The sequence below is a fragment of the Narcine bancroftii genome, chromosome 1, assembly GCF_036971445.1.
Source record: "Narcine bancroftii isolate sNarBan1 chromosome 1, sNarBan1.hap1, whole genome shotgun sequence".
Lineage (NCBI taxonomy): Eukaryota > Metazoa > Chordata > Chondrichthyes > Torpediniformes > Narcinidae > Narcine > Narcine bancroftii.
The window spans coordinates 192,759,476-192,782,554 of record NC_091469.1 but is presented as its reverse complement, the minus strand read 5'-3'; the positions used below and the strand labels follow the sequence as shown (position 1 = coordinate 192,782,554).

Here is a 23,079-nt window from a genome sequence, read left to right as displayed (position 1 = left end):
ATCATGAAGAGATGTGACTTCACTCATTGGCATTAAATATCTCCAAGAGTGTCAGCCTCAGACTAAACACACATCCCAACATTTGCATCAGTGGAAAGTAATGTGTGACACTAAGTCTAAGTGGTGGCTGATATTTGTGCGGTGGTGACTGAAGTGGCATTTCTCCCACTTTAATTTTGTGCCATGTTTCTTACAGTGCAAAAGTTTAATCTCTTTTTCTGTATACATTTATATCTCTGTTCTGATTGTCCTTCTGGAGCCAGGATTGGCATTTTTAAATAATGTTGGGTTTGGCCAAATTGGAGATTATGACCACACCCATCTCCCATCCTGCTTGAAATGGGTGGTGAGGACTATCACTGCACAAATACACATGGTTCTGTGCTTTTCCACTTCTGCAGTCTTGCACATCCTGAATTTTTCAGACCAAGGAGCCTTCGGGTGCCAAGGCTCAGAGATCTGGACTTTTCTCCCCATTATCTTGCTCCATTCCCTTCTTTAATATGTGAAGTGCCAGTAAATGAAGAAATGACAGCATGGCACAGATTCATTACAAGATGCTGAGCAAACTTTTGATACATTTCCTAGAGTGGCTCAGTGTTAGATTTAGTTCAATATTCACCTCAATTGACACCTTTTACACAGGGAGCTACAAAAATGCAATTCATTGATTTTCTGATTGTCTGACAAAACATACACTTAGTTCACATAATTTGTCAATGAATAATGCAAGACATTTGTGTCTTGCCAATTAAGAGAGAACATTCCCTTTGCTTCCAAGATTTGCATTATGGAGGTATAGTTATTTTTTTCTTTCATGTGGATTCCATGAATGATGAGCCCTGAAGATTTTTTGCATTGCTCTCAGCCCCTCAGTTTCCACTGGCAGGGGTCATTCAATGTGCCTGCTGAATGAAGCTTCAGTTTGTCCCTTGGCATGTAGTCTTAGTGTGTCTGCACCATTCAGTCAAGAGCAGCTCTTGGCCCTGTAAAGCTGGCAGGTTTCAGGCAGACCAAAGTCTTGCCTTCACCGTGCTGGTAATCTTCCCATCCCTGTTGTTGTGCCACACTAATTCATTTATTTAAAACCAGTTTTAGCATAGTCTTCAGCACATCATCCAAAATATTGCAAGTCCGTTTGCAACCCTGCCTTTTGTCTGCAATATTTGGAATCTCCGACTACTTCCAAAATTCCTTGCCAAAAGATGCAATGGCATTAATATCCCTATTAGCCAAGTGTCTAATCTTGCTGCATTCTAGGGGTCCTTCTATTAAGGATATCAGTTTCTTTATTAAACTGGAGAAAATCAAATAAGCATTCAGAGGGTCCACCAGAAAACTTTACAACAAATGCCAACCCTTTATGCATTGTTTTCCTCCAAATTACGAGAGCTTATACAGTAAAAGACCAACTGTGAGACGGCTGTACCAGCATAATCGTTAATATACTGATGATACTGTCAGGAAAGCTGCCAAGATGGTCAGTGGTGAGGGGTCTGGGCGTGTGTACAATGTTGTTTTATGCTCAATAAGTATTTTTGAAAAAAAACAGTTTTGACATTCTGTTAAAATAGTTGGGTTTGTGGCTATTTCAGGTTAACAGGCTAAATACATGTATAACTTATATTCAGTGTCTTTGTTAAATATGGGAATCAAAATACTTGAACTAGTGATGTATCAAACATGGAAGATCACCAAAATTGTGTCAGAGTTTGCTGCCAGAGTTACAAACTGTATCCTATAACCGAGTAAATTGTCCCCAAAATTTTTATTTTAAATTATATCTTAATATATATGATTATTATGCAATGTGTATTGTGAGCATTTGTGTCTGCATTGCGGTTCAGAGAAATGCTGTTTTATCTGGTTGTATATGTTCAGTCAGATGATGATAAACACCTTGAACTTGAAGTCGACTCGGTAATGTGTTTGAGGACAAATCATAATTCTCATTCCCTGAGCCAATTGTGCAATTACAATATAAGCAACCATTTAGAATTGTTTATATTGTTGGAAATTGTGCAAACAGTGTGCTAAATCACTGGCAGGTTGTTTTTTCCTTATTTATATCTTCAAGCTTCTTAATTTCATAGTATTTGAAGGGAAATTTGTACTTACTAAACAAGCTTTTCAAAATATTACTAAATATGAAGATCATGTAGAATGATCATGACCAAGGAAAGGATGTTTTCTTAATTCTGACTACACAGCAGAAGGGAAGTGTTTATCAATCAACTACACAGAGAATAAATGGTCTAAACCTCAAATCCATATAACCATATAACCATTTACGGAGCGGAAACAGGCCATGTTGGCCTTTCGAGTCCGCACCGGTTCACTGATTCCAGAAATCTTCATAGAGAGTAATTTCAGCTCCTGACTACTTCAAAGCATGTCTGTTTGATTAGCATTCACAGAGCTGTCCCCCATCCCCCTGCTTGCTGATGTTCTCTCCCTCCCTTATCCATCCATTACCTCCTACCTGTGGGACTGTGCTCCTCCCCCTGCTCCCTCCCCCATCATTTTGTTCAGGCACATTTTATTCATACCTCGATGAAGGGCTCAACCCAAAAATGTTGGTTTTGTATCTTTATTTTTGCCGTATAATGTACAGCACTCTGTCTGACCTGCTGAGTTTCCCCAGTATTGTGTTTTTACTTCAGTCACAGTGTCTGCAGACTTTCATGTTTCACTCTATTCTGCAGATTAAATCTCTCCTGGCTCTTTATCCTGATGTGTGATCTCTGTTAGTCTGTGATAATGTTACTCTCTCTAACCGCTTTGGTCACAATAAATGAACCAGTGATTTTTTGTGAACAATGGCACCTATAACTTCCAAAAAGAGAACCATTCGTTGGTGATATCATGTTTTACACCAAATTTACTTGAGATTTTGTGTGGATGTGATTTGCAGAGTGGTCCAGTTGTTGCAGTGTATTCAGATCTCTAAAAGGCATTCAGTGAAGTGCAGAAGAGTTAAGCAGGATTTTAATTCTAGTAACCATATAACAATTACAGCATGGAAACAGGCCATCTCGACCCTTCTAGTCTGCACCAAACCAAGTACTCTCCTCTAGTTCCACCTACCTGCACCCTGCCCATAACCCTCCATTCCCCTCCCATTCATATACCTATCCAATTTTTCCTTAAATGACAAAATGGACCCTGCTGCCACTATTTCTCCCAGAAGCTCATTCCACACAGCCACCACCCTCTGAGTGAAGAAGTTCCCCCTCATGTAACTTCTAAACTTTTTCCCCTTAACTCTTAACTCATGACCTCTTGTTTCATTATCCTACCATCAAGGGAAAAAACCTATGCACATCAACTATATCTATCCCCCTCATAATCTTAAATACCTCTATCAAATCCCCCCTCAACCTTCTATGCTCCAAGGAATAAAGACCTAATCTGCTCAATCTTTCTTTGTAATCGAGATGCTGAAACCCAGGTAACATTTTCATAAATCTTCTCTGCACTCTCTCTACCTTGTTGATATTCTTCCTATAATTCAGTGACCAGAACTACACACAGTATTCTAAATTTGGCCTCACCAATGCCTTGAACAGTCTCAACATCACTTCCCAAATCAGAGGCACTAGGTATGTTAATCTCCTCTGTCAGTGACGGGTCTGGGCAATTAACATTGATAAGGTGCAGTGCCCCAGCCAGAATGTCCTGTTTATAGGAATACCATGGCATTCAGTACAAAGAGACATACTCATGATCGAAATTTCCCACACCTGCTATAAATTGTGCCCATTCTTTCATGGCCGCTATTACATTTTCATGACCTGCTCAGTTTCTCCAGCATGTTTATCGATTACGTTTTGCTCAAGGTATTGATATTACAAATTAGCATGCATAAATAATTGCCTATTTGGTCAGTTGATATAATTTTCTAACTCTATCCAAGAAATTTAGAGTGATCCCTAATTTAATATCCTAAAAGCAGACAAAAATGAATCCATTAAAAGTAGGATGTGTACTGCAGTGATGCAATTCCATTTTCCATTTGCCATTTGAATCTTTTATTTATGTATCCTGTGATACTATTGTACTGTTCTGGTTTAAATATCCCCAGGAACTCCTCCACCAGTCATACATTGGCTTCAGAATGGATTGGAGTTGCTGCACAATGAACCAAGGGTCTCAATGCTGGAGGATGGCTCCCTTCTGATTGATTCTGTTTTGCCCTATAACAGTGGAGATTATGTGTGCATTGCAACAAATGAGGCCGGCTCTTCCAAAAGAAAATATCGATTGCAAGTCCGAGGTAAATCTTTAAACAGTAATGTTAAACAACACCTTATTTCAGCCAACATTATGCTTGATATGTTGAAAGATCATTTTAACAAACAGAGGGATGAGCTAATATTCAAATGTTAGACCAGTGAAGCTCATGGTACATTTAAGGTGACAAATGACTCACATTATGTTGAGGAATCAGTAGTTACATTTGGAAGGTGTTAGAATCCTACATGTTACTCTGGTGGTAAGGAGTGTAAAATCACTCATTGTCACATGGAAACTAATAAGTTCAGGAACTCCAGAGTAGTTTGCTGTCTTGGATCATTCAGCTCAGCTGGGGCTTAATTACATAGCAGCCCTTAGAATCCTTGGCCTAGAGAATGTGGGGGAGATTGTTGAAGTCAGCGAGAAAATTACCATTACCTAAACGATCTTTGGTCGGACTGTTTGTAGAGTTAGCATCTCATGTAGATATGCGAAAAGTCAAAGTTACAAGCCAAACTCTTCTGTCCATATCTAATGCAAGTTTATAGTTGTAGCCAAACTTTTTAGTGTGTGATTGAACTTCAGAACTATGAAATGTTCTGTACAATACATTTTTGAGATGTGTTTATAGGAAGAGGAACGATGCTACACAAGCAAAATGAATCTTAATCACAGTTGGCACATTCGCCTCTAAATCTCCTTTTGTCAAAGTTTCCAGTCTGAACTGTTCATGTCTGAAGTGCTTCAGCTCAAGGTCAGGGGGAAGGCAGCTTGTCCATCTTCCTGAATATCAATCCTCAGCCAGCTCTGAAGTACATTCTCTCTTGCCAAATGTTATCAGATCCCATTGGAGGAAAATGTGCTGGGATTATGTGAGGGAGACCTTTCATATGAAAAGTTTTTTTCCGTCAGATAGGTTGGGAAGCAACAATTCCTCAGTGTGAACAGAATATGAACTATTTCTTAGGAGCTGCCAGTATTTTTCAACACCATCAGTTTTGTTCTGTTATTTTGTCTCTATTCACTGACATTCAGAAGAACACAATTTGATCTTCTTGTGAACATGTTAAATTCTGAGACAGATTTATGAGGTTGATGTTGAGAGATCTGGAGAGTCTAGAACAGCAGGACCTCATCACAGGGTAAGGGTGGAGGGAGCATTTGAGCTGGTGATGAGAGATTTCTTCTCTGGCTATGGATTCTTGTGAATTATCAGCCTTTGAATGATTCCAGTGCTGACATCAATGCATTTTTGAACACTAAGATAATTAAGAGTGTGGGGATAGAATAGAAGCAGAGAGTAAACTATGAGTGTATTGAAAGCCAAGAGAAGACTGCAAGCCCCACTCTTTCTATGTATTTTTTTTATTTTCTTGTCATACAGCTACATGGACTGTATTACACTGGCAACACCTGAGATTTGTGTGGTTTCCACCAGCTGTTCAAATTCAAGCATATTATCACATGGATAAAAAAAGACAGTGAAAGAAGTTGTTTTATGACATCCCAGTAGGCATCTCATACATAGTACAAGTAAGACACAGAACCAAATTACAAAAAGAGAGATCCGTTGGTATGGAGGAAAAGCAACGTGATCTTCCTATCTTGCGGTTCATTCAGAAGTCTGATAACGGTGGGAAAGAAACAGTCCTCGAATCCGTCGGTGTGTGATCTCACATTTGTGCACGCACTTCCTGATGAGCGGTCATCGTTGGAATAGACTGAGACAAAGTGGAAAAGCTTTGGCTAAAGGGGCTTCGATGAGGTGGTGGTGCAGGAGTTGAATTAAAAAAGGGCCACCCTATTCGAAGAACAAGAAGGATTCAGCAGGTAGTCCAAGTAAGGGCAGGTTTAAAATATAGTTTTTTAAATCTTGTCATAAACAGTGGGAATGGCTCCCAAGGCAGGGGAATGCTCCTCTTGCAGAATGTGACAGAAGTATGTGTGGGGGAACAATTTGGGTCCAATTATCAGAATGCCATTAGTTTCAAGTTAATTATGGAGAAGGATAGGTCTGGGCCATGGGTTGAGATCCTAAATTGGAGAAAGGCTAATTTTTAGGAAATGAAAAAAGATCTAGAAGGCAAGGATTGGGATAAGTTGTTTTCGAGTAAGGATGTGCAAGGTAAGTGGAGGACTTTTAAAGGTGAAATTTTGAGAGTACAGAGTTTGTATTAAAGGCAAGGTTCACAGGCATAGGGAACTTTGGTTTTTGAGGGATTTTGGAGATCTGGTTTGGAAGAAGAAAGAGGTGTATAACAGGTAAATGAGATACTTGAGGAGTATAAAAAATGCAAGAACTCAGGAAGGCTGAAAAAAAAGTCATGAGGTTGCTTTGGCAAACAATGTGAAGAAAAATCCTAAGAGTTTCTACAGGTACATTAAGAGCAAAAGGATAGTTTAGGGACAAAGTTGGTCCCCTTGAAGATCAGAGTGTTTGGCTTTATATGGAGCCAAAAAAGACGGGGGAGATTTTATGTGTTTTTTCATCAGTATTCACTCAGGAAAATGTCATGGGAAGTTGGGAAAACAAGCAGTGTGATCATGGAACCTTTTCAGATTAAAGAGGAGGGAGTGCTTGACGTCTTAAAGCAAACAGGGTGGATAAATCCCCAGGGCCTGACAAGATATTCCTTTGGACCTTGAGGGAGGCTAATGTAGAAATTACAGGATCTCTGGCAGAAATATTTAAAATGTTCTCAGCCACGGGTGTGTTGTTGGAGAATTGAAGGGTAGCTCACGTTGTTCTGTTGTTTAAAAAATGCTCCAAAAGTAACCCTGGAAATTATCAACCAGTGAGCCTGATGTCAATAGTAGGTAAATTATTGGAAGATGTTCTAAAAGATCAGATGTTGGAGTTCATTATTGGCTTGAATAGTGTTTTAATATTCAAAACATATTCTGCTGGAAGAACTCAAGTGTATCAGTGGGAGAAAGAGAATTGTTGACATTTTGGGTGGCAGCCCTTCATCGAAACCAGTCTGATGAAGAGTTCCAACCTGAAATGTCAACTGCTCTTTTTTTTCACTCACGGATACTGTTCGACCCATTGAGTTTGTCCAATAGATTTTTTTTACTCCAGATTCCACTATCTGCAGTCTCCTGGGTGTTTTCAAATATTTAATTATTATTCATTCATGGGAATGGCCAATATTTTCTGCCCTCTATTTGCTACTGATTGATTGAACCGTTTAATTGAACAACTAACATGTGCGGGATGAAAATGCTCCCACAGGGATGTTAGAGGGAGAATTTTTGTGGAAGTAAGTTGAAGAACTGGTGACATATTTTCAGGGCAGAATAGTATGCGACTGAGGGAAATATGAAGGTGTGGCCACTTCCAGTCTGCTGCCCTTATCCTTCCAGATAGACCTTGTGACTGATGGGAGGTCCTATCCAAGAAGGTGTGATTAATCTCTCTCCTTTTATCCTTTGTTTTGTTCCAGTTCTTCCAGAGATTCGGAATAACAACCAGATACAGAACATCACTGCATTGATGAATCAGCCACTGACTTTGGAGTGTGAGGCCACAGGCACCCCGGCACCCACCATCAGTTGGAGCAAGAATGAGAAACCAGTGGGTGCAATTTTCCTAATATAAGGCTCTATTTACGAAAATTGAAGGGAGGACAAATGCAAGATCTGAAAGTGCTTACTCTGTCCAAGTTCACACTGGAACTCGGGTGGAGGTTTAATTCTTGGATCGAGTCATTATATAACATGAAGGACACTCAGGGTGTTCAATTTGGACATTCCTCCTTGCAGTTACTTATTGAATGTCTTGACAATACTAAACGTGTTGAGGGAGACTCCAAGAGGCATTGAGTGACAAATAACCTGGATATATTTAAGGGGAAGGCAAAGACATAGGGGAAGGGAATGGATGGATCTCCAGCAACACGCAATATGCTGGAGGAACTCAGCGGGTCAGGCAGCATCCAAGGAAGGTAAAAACATGCAGGGGGATGGGCAGGTGATAGATGAATGCAGGTAGGAAGAGGTAGGAATGGGATTAGAAGCTATAAAGTGGTAGGAGGAAGTCAAGTCACCTTTATTTTACATTCATACCTTGCTCACACGATAAAGACGAGATAATGTTTCTCCAGGCCTATGGAGCATAGTTACATAAATATAAGATAGAAGTTAAACAAATAAAATATTAAATAAAAGCCAGAAGGATGAGGAAATTACACTCTGATAGAAGGACAGTTGATCACGGAATGAAAGGAAGGAGGTGGGGAGTTGGAGGAAGGAAGGTGTTGGGCAGGTAGAGAGGGCAGGTGAGGGGGAGAAGGAAGAGAGAAGGAGGAATGGATTTAGCAGGTGTGCTTATCTGAAGTGGGGGAGGGGCTGGAAGAGGCTTCTGTGGGGCCTGGGCACTGTTTCCATGATGTTCATTTATTGACAAAATAATATCCTTTACTTGTGGGATTATTTGAAAGTGTTTTGGGCAAATAATGTTAGTTGAGGAATAAATTCATTCAAAAAGTATTTGAAGAGAGATTAAATATGTTAAGCTTTAGTTGGGTAATTTCTATATACATGACAATACACGAATGACGTCACATCAATGTGTGCATCACCTGCTCCCACTTTAGGACTTTAGTGAAAGGTTCATGGAAAAATTCAGTTTATAAATGAACAAAAATAATTCAAGTTTTAGAATCCATTATTGACGTAGTGATTTGTTTTACAGTTTCTTTGTTTCAAGTAAAGTTCAGGAAACCGAACAAATACAAAAATCTTCACAGTAATAAGAAGTGCTTTGAAAACACACATTCAATTTTACTTACTAAGCCTAGTTAAATTTACTTTAGCGATACAGCATGGTAACAGACCCTTCCAGTCCACGATCCCATGCTTCCCCTCTACACCCATGTGTCCCATTAACCTTCTAACCCCGTACGTCTTTGGAATGTGAGTGGAAACCGGAGCACCCTGAGGAGGGTCATGATCACGGGGAGAACATACAATTCCCGAGAGAGAGTGGCAGATTTGAACCTGAGTCACTGGCGCTGTAATCCTCTGCTCCTTAACTTCTTTTGAATGCAACTTGGAACCAGTCCTAAGAAACTAGTTTTTATGGTGATACCAACTTGCCATTAAGCTAATGTTAATCTTTTTCAAATTTTACATTATTTGATGCCAGCGTAGTGTTAACCTCAAGGTCTATTGAGGTGCAGATGACACATTAACAACTGGGTTAGGGTGGAGATGATGGAGCTTTTCAACTGCGTTCACATTGAAACCAAAGAGCTTTGGGATTGAATATAAACTGCAATTTCTGACCTCAGCATGGTAGTGAAATGGCTGTCTCTGCCCTAGTTTTTTTTCTTCTGAAGATTGCAGGGACCAGAAGAGTCCGTCTTCTGAATGACGGCCATCTGTTGCGACTTCAGAAAACCCGCAAAGAGGATGCTGGAATGTACACATGCAAGGCCATTAACGATGCTGGCACTGCTGTTAAAAGTTTCAATCTGCAGGTGCAAGGTAAGCATTAACACCAGCAGTTGGTCTCTCCTTCACTTTTCCTTTTTTCTCAGTAACATGAATTAAAAATGTTCTGGACTCTTCATCACTGGGGATTTTGTTGGTTGAACTCAGTTCCCCCCTCCCCCATAACCTCACGACTTTTACAAGGCCACTGCTGGTATCACCTTTTATCCGCCTCTCTCCCACCCGAGCAACATCATGGGGCTTTCCCAGTTTGCAGGGAAGGTTTTGACACGCCGATTTGCCAGCTGACAGTTTCAGTCTCCTGCTCTTTGTTTAGTGCCTCCCACGATCATCAGATCTGGAACCACTCAGGAGGTGGCTGTTTTGGTGAATTCCAAGTTGGAGCTCAAGTGCTATACCAGTGGAACTCCTTTCCCATCCATTCGGTGGAGTAAGGATGATGAGTAAGTATTCTGTGAAGTCTGGTTTTCCTCATCCTGCTCCAATACATTTACCCACTTTTCCTGCCTTGCTCTGAGATGCAAATCAATGGATTCCAGTTGTCTTCAGCAATAAAACCTGCACCATGTAGAATGTAATTCTGCTCACATCTATGGCCCTTCATCTTGTGTGAGCCCAGAGAGATGGACCATGCTCTTGATCAGAATACTGAGTGCAACTCAGTGGTTCTCATCATTTTTCTTTCCACTTACATCCCACTTTAAGTATTCCCTATGCTATAGGTGCTCTGTGATTAGTAAGGGATTGCTTAAGGTGGTATGTAGGTGGAAAGAAAAAGTTTGAAAACCACTGTTTTAATCGTACCTAATTGACTCATTATGTGCACGGTTTCATAACTCCAAAGGAAATGGGGCAATGACAATTTTTATCAAGCAAAATATTTCAGTAACAATTGGGTCTAGAGAAGTGATTCTCAACCTTTCCTTCCCACTCACATACCACCTTAAGCAATCCCTTACTAATCACACAGCACCAATGACATAGGGATTACTTCAAGTGGTATGTGAGTGGAAAGAATAAGGTTGAGAACCACTAGTGTAACTCATGTTCACATTCAGAAAAAAATGTTTTAAAGAAAGAACATTTCCTTTGAAAAATATAAAGACTGTTGTGCAAGTTATGTTTTCCAGTACACTCAATTTCTGGACAATAGCACATCATGCATTATAGGAATAGACTGCATGTACGGTATGAGTTATGGAGACAGACACACCTTAAGTAGATTATGGAGAGTTGAACAGTTTTTATAGACATTTTTAGGTTTTAAATTAGCTTAATTGCAGAGAAAGAATAAGTTCTGTTCAAGTGTGGTTTAACTATACCTTTGGTTATTAGAGCCCTGTCTCTGAGCGCTGATCAAGTGGAGTTTACAGAGGAAGGACAGGTGCTGCAGATTTGGACAACTCGCCTCACAGATCAGGGCCTCTATCAGTGCACTGCCCACAACTCAGCTGGGCAGCAGAACAAGCACTTTAAAGTTGACGTGCACGGTATGTGATAACTTTCTGATCGATTGATACAGGCCTTTCCCCTAGAAGAAGCACCTGACTAATGGACATCCGTACTGTTACGTCGCAGACCAGCAGCAATAGAAATTCACCAAGTCAGTGCTATTTTTCAAACACTATATTTTTATTTCTAACTACTAATACTATAACAATCTAAGTAACTTAATTCCCAGCTATGCACATCTATGCTTATATGTGTTTGTGTGTGTGGAATACCCAAACCATTGCATTCTGGAAAGTCATTCCAAACTCAGTCTTAGAAATCCCGTGTTGAAACATTGACTTTTAAACTGATGTTCTGAAGTAATCACGATGGAGGTGGGAGAGATTGAGTGACTAGACTGCTGAACTCACGGATCCTTGTCGAGTTGCTTCCAGATAAATGTCCTTTCTCACGAACAATTGTCACAACTCCCCTTTTCCTTGGTGAGGGGAAACAAAATGTGTGACTTCCACAGTACTTCCAAACAGCATGGGTCAGTTTGAAATGACTATTGAAATGGTCACAATCCAAATGCAGTAATTTTCCTGCTTCCTTTACCCAGATACAGGTCAATCAAGGTGACCTTTTTTTTGGTCACAGTGTGGTTCAATAATTCCCCTTCAAAATGACCTTTCTTTTGGTCACAGTGGGGTTCAATAATTATTCCCCGGACAGGGAGAATCAACCATATTTTCCAGTACCACACAGAGTCTCTCCAATTCAGTCTTCATGAGAGATCACAAAGTGAGCTGTTCCTTTAAATGTTCATCACATGACTCTCTCCACCCATGTCCCTGGAAAACCAACGCAATTCCTCTCCTCTCTTCAAAGTATCAACTATGGGCACAGTGCAAACCTGATTGTTGCCACCTCAGTCTCTCCACAGTTGTGAATGGTCACAGCTTATACTAGCATTTAAAGTGATAGTCACACAAAAATGGAATGGGACCTATGGTCATGCTGCAATGATATTATTAAACTCAAAAGTCTGATGTATTCACATATATTTGTTCCTCTCTCTCTCTCTCTCTCATCATTTTAGTGTGTTTGTGTTCTTCATGTGCTTTTAATGCCATTAATTAATGTGCTGTGGATCACCATATTGAGTAATTTTTGTGTGATTTATGACACAAGCAAAATCAAATAGCAGATGTCCATAAAGACAGAACTTGTTTGTTCCCAGGTACTGCCTTTATAACCAGCTTTCTCTTGGGCTGTTTGTGTTCAGAATATCTATTGGCCAAGAACCACATAATGCTGAAGTATTCAAGCAATATTTTGTTCCTTCTCTAATTCAACTTGTTCTCACCCTCAATAACTTCTCCTTTGACTCATTCCACTTTCTCCAAGTCAAAAGGGTAGCCATGGGTACCCCATGGGCCCCAGCTATGCATGCTTTTTTGTAGGTTCATGGAGCAATCTGTGCTCTAATCCTACATAGACAAGGCTCCTCAGCTACATCATTGACTTTAATCCACTTTGCTTCCAATTTCCACCCCGACCTCAAATTCATTTGGTCAACCTCTAGCAACACTGTCCCTTTTCTCAATCTCTCTCTTACCATCTCAGGAAACAAACTCACAATAGACATCTTCTACAAGCCAATGAGCTCTCATAGCTACCTCGACTACACTGCTTCCACCCTGTCCCCTGTAAGGATTCCATTACTTTTTCTCAATTTCTCCATCTCCGTCACATCTTCTCCCAGGAGGAGGTCTTCCATCAGAGCTGTTCTCCTTCTTCAAACCACATGGTTTCCCCTCTACCATTAACAACTCGGCCCTCACCCTCACATCCTCCAATAACTACACATCCACCCTGATCTCCCCCTCCATCCTTAGGCGCAACAAGGATAGGATTCCTTTTGTCTTCACAACCACACCATCAGCCTCCTCTGCCATTTCCTCCATCTACAATGTGATCTCACCACCAGACACATCTTCCCTGCTCCTCCCTTCTCTGCCTTCCACAGTGACTGCTCCCTCCATGACTTCCTTGTCCACTCCTCCCTTCCCACCAATTGCTCCCTTGGCACCTTCTCCTCTGACTGCAGGAGATGCTTCACTTGCACCCATACCTCCTCCCTCACCACCATTCAGGGCCCCAAACAGTCCTTCCAAATGAAACAACATTTCAATTGTGAACCTGCAGGGGTCATCTACTGCATCCCGTGCTCCCATTGTGGTCTCTACATCAGAGAGACTGGCTGCAGACTGGGTGATCACTTCGTTGAGCACCTCGGTTCTGTCTGCTGCAATAGGGGCACATAGATAGTGTAGTGGTAGCGCAACACTGTTGCAGCACCAGTGATTGGGACCGGAGTTTGAATCCCTTGCTGTCTGTAAGGAGTTGGTACATTCTCCCCGTGTCCGCATAGGTTTTCTCCAGAGGCTCTGGTTTCCTCCCATCATTTGAAACATACTGGGTGTGTAGGTTAATTAGGTGGCACAGATTCATGGGCTGAAATGGCCTTTTACCATCCTGGATGTCTGTTTGTATGTCTAAATAGTGGGGATCTCCCAGTGGTCATCCACTTCAATTCCCCACTCCATTCCCTTGTCGACATGTCCATCCGTGGTCTCGTACCACAGGCACTACCTCACTTTTTTGAGTAATTTATTAATTTTTAAAAATGTAATTTCTAGTAATATCTGCACCTGTAAAGCTGCCGCAAAACAACAAATTTCGTGGCACGTTCATGACTATAAATTCTGAATCTGATGCGCTGCCAGACTGAGACCATCTGAAAATTGGAGGAACAGCACCTCATATTCCATTTGGGCACCCTCCAACTGGATGGCATTGACATCAACCTCCAGTTTCTGTTAGCCCACCACTACATCTTTCCCTATGTCTCCTTTTCTCTAGCTTTGTTTCTGTCTGCCTGTCTCTCTCTCTCTTCCCTTTTCCCTCTGTCTCCTTTCCCTTAGCTCTGATTTCATAGAGCCCCAAAAAACCCCCCTCCCCCAGTATATTCTCACCTTTTCATGTGTCCAATCAACATCTTTTATCTGTTAGTCTGCCCTCCTTCCCTTGCCCTTTCTTCCCTCCCCAGCCTTTTATTCAGGTAAATGCCTGCTTTTTACTCTTAACTTGAAGAAGGGCTCAGGCCCAAAACTTCAGTTATATATCTTTACCAGCTGACTTCCTCCAGCATTTCTGTGCTTTACGACAATCACAGCATCTGCAGACTTTAGAGTTTGAATCAATATTTTTTTCCATCGATGATTTCACTTTAGAGTCACACTGAACTGAGCAACACTGCTTGCATTCTAGTTTAAAGCCTGAATTGTGTGCCTTTGATGGGCTTTGATGTGCAATGATGTGACAGGCACAATTTTTTTTTAATACTTTATTTAAAATTTTAAAAGTATAATCCCCCCACCCCCAACTCCCATACCCACCCACATCCTACCCCCAAACCCCAAAGAAAGAAAGAGAAAGAAAATGGAGATTTAATATCAAAAATACAATAAACCACCATGGATCAAAGCAACACCACAACCACGAGCTTCAGGGAATTCAAAATTTTAAACCCACGTAGTCCAAATAGGGGCTCCATACTTTAGAATAAAAAAGATAATTATCACGGATGTGACAGGCACAATTGTGAGTACCCTCTTGAGAATGAACAAGGAAGAGAAATAGAGAGAGGGTGAGTGAGAAAAAATGGGAGGTCTGTAAGGAGAGAAAGGAAAGATAGACAGTAGGTGCCAAAAGGAGGAAGATGAAAGTCAGATATTGTGCTAGACATACCAGATATGAAGGATAGATGGTAGAAGGACTGAGATAGAGAGAAGATAATGAGGACTGCCAGAAAAGGAAATTACAGTGTAGTGTTACGAGCTCAGAGGACCCATAGACCCAGCAGCAATAGATATTCACCAAGATAAATGGTTACTTAAACAAAAGTTGCTCTTAATTATTTTTAAACATGGAAACAGAATCACACTTTAACTGATCATGATTGACATTACTAACCTAACTTAATCCCCTTCTAATTCTAAGCGCACGTGTATGTAATGTGGATATAAGTTCAGAAAAATTCTTTGGTTCACAGTCCAATCTCAGTTCTCATTCCTCCAAGTTCACTGGTTGCAGGCAATTCTTATACTGTGCACAGAATTTAACATGTGTAAAGTTCACCAGGCTTTGGTGCTTGAAAGGTAAATGGTTATCACTCAGGAAAGTTCTTGTCGGTTTAGAGAAAGATTTGTTGTTCCAGAACATCCACAACTGATTCCTTTTTTAATCATCCACTCCAGTATCTTGTTGATGAAACTTTCCCCCTTCAGGGTTCTCCAGATGATAACCTCTTTCTTTCAGGTCACCACAGGTTCCTTTTTGTTTCTCTTATTCCAAGTGAAACATTAGACAGCCAGTCCCCTCCTCTTCCATGAACCACAAGGGCTTTGACCAAGCTGAACAAAGCACTTACAAACCCAAATGGGACTTTCCACAAGCTTGCCAGCTTGTCCTGTTCTAGTCCCAGCTGCTGTTACTGGTTGTAACACTGTAGAACTGATCTCTATGTGTGTGTGTCTCTCTCTCTCTCTCTCTTACACAGAGAAAAATCCTTTTTGACTCTCTCTGCTTACCAAAACAACATGACCCTCTTAGAACAAGAAGTTCTCCTCCAGACAGAAGGTGGCTCTGACAAGATCTTTCATCTGTTGCCTTTTCGTAAACAACAATCCATTAGTGAAGTCCCTTGCACTCTCCAAACCTCTTGCAAAGGTTGTTGGCCCCACCATGTCTAGCATGGGGCAGAGCTCCAGTATTTTAAATAAGATCCATTTTAAAGTGTTTGTGTGTGACTTACTCTAACAAACCTTTCCCAATTTATTTCCCAAAAAAATAACTATATACTCTGTCACAGTAGAAAGGTGGAAGAGGCAGTTTGATAGCAAGCAGTGTAGGAAAATAATGTGTGGAAGGGGAGGGAGAGACAGAAGGAGAAAGAGACAATAAGAAGGAGAGAACTGACAGAAAAGACAAGTGTAAAGAAGTGGTTCTTGGTTGCTAGTGAGGCTGGACAAAATCCCCTTCACTAGATGTCCCAAGAAAGACAATGATGAGTCTTCTATGAGACACTATCCCCAATGAACATTGCTTCACAGAAACCTGGCTGTAACACTTTTCCTGTATGTCCAAACCACAACTTGTGGAAAAACACGGGCTTTTCTTCTTGTGAATGCAAAGGAGCAAAGATGGTGGAAGAGCGTGAAACTGATTCTCACTCTACCTCAGGCACGTCCAGAACTTGCTGTTTCCTACCTTGTTGGGCATTGTGGAGTTAGGATTGAGTTAGTGTTAAGCATGACGTTGTGATTTCATGTCCATGGGAAATTACTGGAGGAGACAGCCTGCCGTTTCAGTTGATGGAGTCATGAGGCAGGAGCAGCTTTGTGTGGGCTGTATTTGGATTATGACATGCTTACATCTGAGCATTGTTGCTATTGTTGTGTAGGAGTTTTCAGCCACACTGCTGGATAGAGAGTTAGCTTTCAACCTTTGTTCTTTGGTCTTATTTCTGGAAACACTTTATTTTTGGAATTTTGCCCCTTTCCCAGTTAGCATGACAGCTGTGTTCACTGAGTGTCTGGAAGTGTAATCCAGTCCAAAGTCTCCAGGATCCTTCATTAAGAGATAGTCGGGCCAGTTTCTCAGTCTCTCACTCTAGAGATGGGGGGGTGGGTGGTGGGAAGGGAGGAGCACCATTGATGTTTTCTTTTGCTTGGTAATTAGGGAAACTGAAGACAGAAGTTGCATTTCCAACAGGAGAAGATGGTAGAAGAGCAATGTGGATGGGACATGCAAACTGAAGTTGAAAGTTCCACCATTCATCCTTTTTGTGACTGAGAGGAAACATCTCAGTGACCTACCCTTTCCATCGCTGAGCTGATACTGGAGTTTTCTGCAGTTGAACATTCCAATCAAGCTGCTTTCCTTAGCTTGTACCAAATGCAGGCTAATGGGGCTAGCTTAGGAAGGCACCATGGCTGACATGGATGAGTTGGGCTGAAGTGCCTGTGTCCATACTTACTATATAACTATCTGGCTTCATCCTCATGCAGATTCACGTTGTTGAAGTTGAGGTGCTGTAATTGGCCTTTCTATTCTTGGACTGCATCACCCTGACTGTTTACTCTGGATCAGCATCCAAAAGTTTCAACTTACAGATGTCCGTGCGCAGCGACAGCTTTTCTTTTGTGGCAATCTGGGAAAAATCCATGCCGTGTTAGTGTATAAATGTGTACCAGGCCAGTATTAAAGGAGATCCAAAGTGTGAATGGTCTACAGGTCTGATACCTAGCATATAAATGTGTACCAGGCCAGTATTAAAGGAGATCCAAAGTGTGAATGGTCTACAGGTCTGATACCTAGCATATAAATGTGTACCAGGCCAGTATTAAAGGAGATCCAAAGTGTGAATGGTCTACAGGTCTGATACCTAGCATATAAATGTGTACCAGGCCAGTATTAAAGCAGATCCAAAGTGTGAATGGTCTACAGGTCTGATACCTAGCATATAAATGTGTACCAGGCCAGTATTAAAGGAGATCCAAAGTGTGAATGGTCAACAGGTCTGATACCTAGCATATAAATGTGTACCAGGCCAGTATTAAAGGAGATCCAAAGTGTGAATGGTCTACAGGTCTGATACCTAGCATATAAAATGTTTGGCCTGGAAGTCAGCCTGAAGAAAACTGAGGTCCTCCATCAGCCAGCTCCCCACCATGACTACCAGCCCCCCCACATCTCCATCGGGCACACAAAACTCAAAACGGTCAACCAGTTTACCTATCTCGGCTGCACCATTTCATCAGATGCAAGGATCGACAATGAGATAGACAACAGACTCGCCAAGGCAAATAGCGCCTTTGGAAGACTACACAAAAGAGTCTGGAAAAACAACCAACTGAAAAACCTCACAAAGATAAGCGTATACAGAGCCGTTGTCATACCCACACTCCTGTTCGGCTCCGAATCATGGGTCCTCTACCGGCACCACCTACGGCTCCTAGAACGCTTCCACCAGCGTTGTCTCCGCTCCATCCTCAACATCCATTGGAGCGCTCACACCCCTAACGTCGAGGTACTCGAGATGGCAGAGGTCGACAGCATCGAGTCCACGCTGCTGAAGATCCAGCTGCGCTGGATGGGTCACGTCTCCAGAATGGAGGACCATCGCCTTCCCAAGATCGTATTATATGGCGAGCTCTCCACTGGCCACCGTGACAGAGGTGCACCAAAGAAAAGGTACAAGGACTGCCTAAAGAAATCTCTTGGTGCCTGCCACATTGACCACCGCCAGTGGGCTGATAACGCCTCAAACCGTGCATCTTGGCGCCTCACAGTTTGGCGGGCAGCAGCCTCCTTTGAAGAAGACCGCAGAGCCCATCTCACTGACAAAAGGCAAAGGAGGAAAAACCCAACACCCAACCCCAACCAACCAATTTTCCCTTGCAACCGCTGCAATCGTGTCTGCCTGTCCCGCATCGGACTTGTCAGCCACAAACGAGCCTGCAGCTGACGTGGACTTTTTACCCCCTCCATAAATCTTCGTCCGCGAAGCCAAGCCAAAGAAGAGAAGAAATGTGTACCAGGCCAGTATTAAAGGAGATCCAAAGTGTGAAATGTCTACAGGTCTGATACCTAGCATATAAATGTGTACCAGGCCAGTATTAAAGGAGATCCAAAGTGTGAATGGTCTACAGGTCTGATACCTAGCACTTGCCTCGAGTGCTAGGAGATTACCCAGCACTCCCTGAGGGAACTGCTGCAATTGGTCAATCTCAACATCGGTCAAGTGCAACAAACACCTGGCATTGTGCTGAGCAGCTGCAGTGCAGAAGGGTAGCACTTAGCCAGAACTTGGGATAATGACACCTTCCATTAGCAGGAGGTTAATGTTTCAGGTCAGTTCTGATGAAATGTACTGATCTGAAAGGTTAACTGTTTCATTCTCTGAAGCCTGATCTGCATTTCAGTTTTTAATCAGAATACCAGGTTTTGTTTCTGCCGTAACTGCTTTCTTACGATAGAGGACCCCTAAAGGCCCTCCGCCAAGAAAAGGTCGCTCACATTCCACATCATATTATCAGCCGTTGGTGTGATCAGAGCAGTTAGATCCCTTCAAAAATGAATTCTTTGATTCTTTTGCAAATTCCATTCAATGCCTGTGTCTAAAATTATACATTTTGTTGTGGAGAATTCTTCTTGTTTCATCATTTCAAGGATATAGACTCATCAGGCACTTTTACACAGCCACTGAACAGCAGAAAATTTTTGCTCTGGTGGCAGTGTAAAAATGACGGGATGGAATTTTTAATGCAAATTCCATCCCGTAATTTTTCCACTTGTATTCCTAGACATTTTTACAGAGCAGCTGCAGTGTAAATTGACCGCAGCCACTCCGTAAGGAAAAGGCCTAATGAATACGATGTTCCCCCTCTGGCAAACTCCACAACACAGGAAGGCTGTGTAAAAGTGCCCCTGTGTCAATAAGTACATCAGGACACACCGGAGGTAAGTATGCTATTTTTTTTTCAGAATAATTCTGAAGTTTCTGTGTAAAGATGCCCATTGATGAGCTTGGTGCATAATAATTGAGAAATAGACTGTGAGAATCTGCTTCAATTCTTGATGGAGATAAGTCCGCATAATCTACAAATTTCAAAGCCGCGAATTTTGGAATTGATTGCAAAGATGGTGCAACAATGTGTTTGAATGGTTTGCTGAAAACCAATATCTTCTGACCTCAGATTGAAGATTTCCTGTACAACTGGGCATTAGAAAGATGATGACAGTATCCTGAGGTGCAATGTAAATGGAATTTTATTCTTTTCTCTCAGTTCCTCCCACAATCCTTGGAGCCAATGTAACCAAGGAGGTGAATGTACTGTTGAACACCCACGTCACTCTGGAGTGTGATTTTCATGGCGTTCCAGTTCCTGGGATAACATGGCTGAAGGATAATCGTCCCATTGTGTCCAGTTCCAAAATGACATATGTGAAGAGAGGCCGACTCCTGCAGATTGATAGGGTCCAGGCGTCTGATGCAGGATGGTATGCATGCCATGCCAAAAACATTGCAGGAACTGTGAAGAAACTATACAAAGTGCATGTTTATGGTAAGTCTTGCTCTCAAGTCTTCCACTGACAGTGCCTAGAGATATAATTCGCATTTTATAGAACATACATCAATGCAGCACAGGAAGCGAGCCTTCGGCTCAATCTAATCCCATCTACTTGCACATGATCCCTATCCCTCCATCCCTACTTGTTCACATGCCTGTCTAAAGACCTCTTAAATGTCACTATTGTATCTGCTTCCACCGGCTCCCCTTCTGTGTGAGGAAAATCCTGCCTCACACAATCCCTTAAAACTATCCCTTTTTTCATCCTAAAGTTCTGCCTTCTAAGATTTTTTTTAAATGTGGTAAAAAGATTCTGACTATCTAAATTACCTACGCCTCTCATAATCATATAAACTTCTATCAGATCTTCCCTCAGCCAATGAATCTCCAGAGAAAACTATCCAAGTTTGACCAATCTCTCCTTATAGCTAATTCTCCTTAATTCAGGCAATGTCCTGGGGAATTCTTCTGCATTCTAACCACAGTGTTCACATCCCTGTAATGCAGAATAGCACAACATACTCCATGTATAGACTCACTTGGTACACATGTGTATGCAAGGAGTTTGGGTAACTTGATTTATCACAATTTCTATTTTAAAAGTGAAAAGGAAAATAATGGAGAATATGGAGAAAAGAAAAGTTCATCTTTCAGTTCAATGACCTTTCATTGAATGGTCTGAGGAAAGAATCAATTTATTGTCATGAACAAGCCATGAAATTCGGTGTTTTATGGCAGCATCATGGTGCAAACATACAGATTATAACCATTTTAAGACATTGCTATAAAAAAATAAAAATAATAGGGCACAAAAACTAAGGCAGTGCCTTTGGTTCATTGACTATTCAGGAATCTGATGGTAGCGGGGAAGAAGCTGTCCTTCTGCCATTGAGTGCTTGTCTTTAGGCTCCTGTTACCTTTTTACCGATGGTAGCAGAGTGAAGAGGGCATGGCCTGGGTGGTGGGGGTCTTTGAGGATAGAAGGAGCTTTCTTAAGACAACGCCTCATGTCGATGTCCTTGATTGAGTGAAGTCTGGTGCCTGTGATGTCACAGGCCAAGTTAAAAACCCTCTGGAGCTTATTCTTGTCCTAAGAGTTGGTGCCTCTAAACCAGGCAGTGATGCAACCAGCTAGAATCCTCTCCATGGTACCCCTATAGAAGTCTACGAGAATCTTCGGTGGCGTACCGAATCTCATCAAACACCTCACAAATAATAGCCGCCCTTCTTTGTAACATTGACTTTTCTCTATGCACAGATACTGTCCAACTTGTTGAGAATTTAGAGCATTTTTCTGTTTTATTGTAAAATATTTGTAGTGCCAACAGTAATTTGCTCTCTTGTCTTTAGCCTATTGTGAAGATCGAATCTAAGATGTTTATGTATGTTGATCTTTCTGAAGTTAACCTGGAGTTTATCTCTCATTGATCTTCTCCTTTGTTGTTTGTTCTTATTTGAGTAAACATGCACATTCATCAAACAGCATTTCACTTTGAAATGTCATAATCTTATCAAATGGGATCTGATAGTAAAAGAAAGTGATTGCTCTTTATGTAATAATGGTCTTGAATATGTCTCTGGAATGCACCATTAAATCAAAGGCACTTGACTGTCTTTACTACTTGAAAATGACACCCATACATAAATTACAGAAATAATGTGTCACATGTATGATAACAAAATAAGGCCAAAAAAGGTGGAATTAGGCCATTCAGCCCATCATGTCTGCTCCGCCAATGACTGAGATATTTTTCTTTTCAACCCCATTCCCCTGGCTTCTTCCCATAACCTTTGACACCCTTAAAACTGGATATTGGTTGTTATATAACCAGTAACACAACTGGAACTGGCAAGATAAGTCATTTATTAGCAGTATGGATCATTCAGATAGCGAGACTACACAGCTTTACCAAGATATGACCTTGTAGAGTTACACAGAATCAGGAAATGAAAGAGAAGCTAGATATGACTGAATGACAATTCAGTACATTTATGAGGAAATATCCTTTCAAGGATAACAATAAGTTCTGTCTCCTTAGGTAGTTACCACTTTTTGATCATTTGGAGCAACAATTCTTTGACCAAAAATAGTGTGTTCAAAGCAGTTTTAAAACCCACTTAAGTCTCAATTTTATTGCTTGGCTTAAATGGTCGTTCCTCTTCTCAGTGATAGTTGTCATTTTTGTTGCTGAACTCACAACACCATTTAAAAGGTACCCAAGGAAAAGGAAGGCAGGGGTTTCCTGATGGCTACTGGATAAACACATTGCTCAGTGTTAGTTCCATTCGTTATTCTATATTCTGTCCTCAGAGAGACACGAGGGAGAACTTTCTATGCAGCATGGAATGTTCGGCACGCAGATGGAGATTTCATTCTGGCCTTCAAGCATGAATTGGTTAAATATTTGAAGAAGATGGGAGCAAGGGTGGAATTAGTGAGTTGTTCTGATAGAGTTCCAAGTAATGAGCTCAATGGTTTCTTCATCCATTCATTGATTCTAACCCTGAATCAGGTAGCCTTCAGGACGATGTAGGAGAAATACTAATATTAGTTCCCTTAATTAGAGAGGAAAAATTCACCAGGAGTAACTGGAAACACCCTTGTGAATGGCTTCCATATGAATGTATAAATTCTCATTTCCAAGCAAAGTGCATAGATTAGGTGAATTTCACCTGTCTCATGTCTGTCTTCCTGCTTTCTGTCCATGATCTTGGAACATCAACCATGGTTATTCATTATTTTTTCCCCTTT

At 41.4% G+C, this 23,079-nt stretch overlaps 1 protein-coding gene across 1 annotated transcript in view; it reads left to right on the top strand.

Moving 5' to 3' along the window:
• Window positions 1–23,079, top strand: part of LOC138753503 (hemicentin-1-like) — a 349,996-nt gene that overhangs the window by 124,906 nt on the left and 202,011 nt on the right. The window contains exons 26-31 of the mRNA XM_069916635.1: window positions 4,085–4,276; window positions 7,683–7,813; window positions 9,579–9,726; window positions 10,010–10,136; window positions 11,029–11,183; window positions 20,043–20,321. Coding sequence (XP_069772736.1) covers window positions 4,085–4,276; window positions 7,683–7,813; window positions 9,579–9,726; window positions 10,010–10,136; window positions 11,029–11,183; window positions 20,043–20,321 — 1,032 coding nt within the window. The remainder of the gene's footprint in view (window positions 1–4,084; window positions 4,277–7,682; window positions 7,814–9,578; window positions 9,727–10,009; window positions 10,137–11,028; window positions 11,184–20,042; window positions 20,322–23,079) is intronic.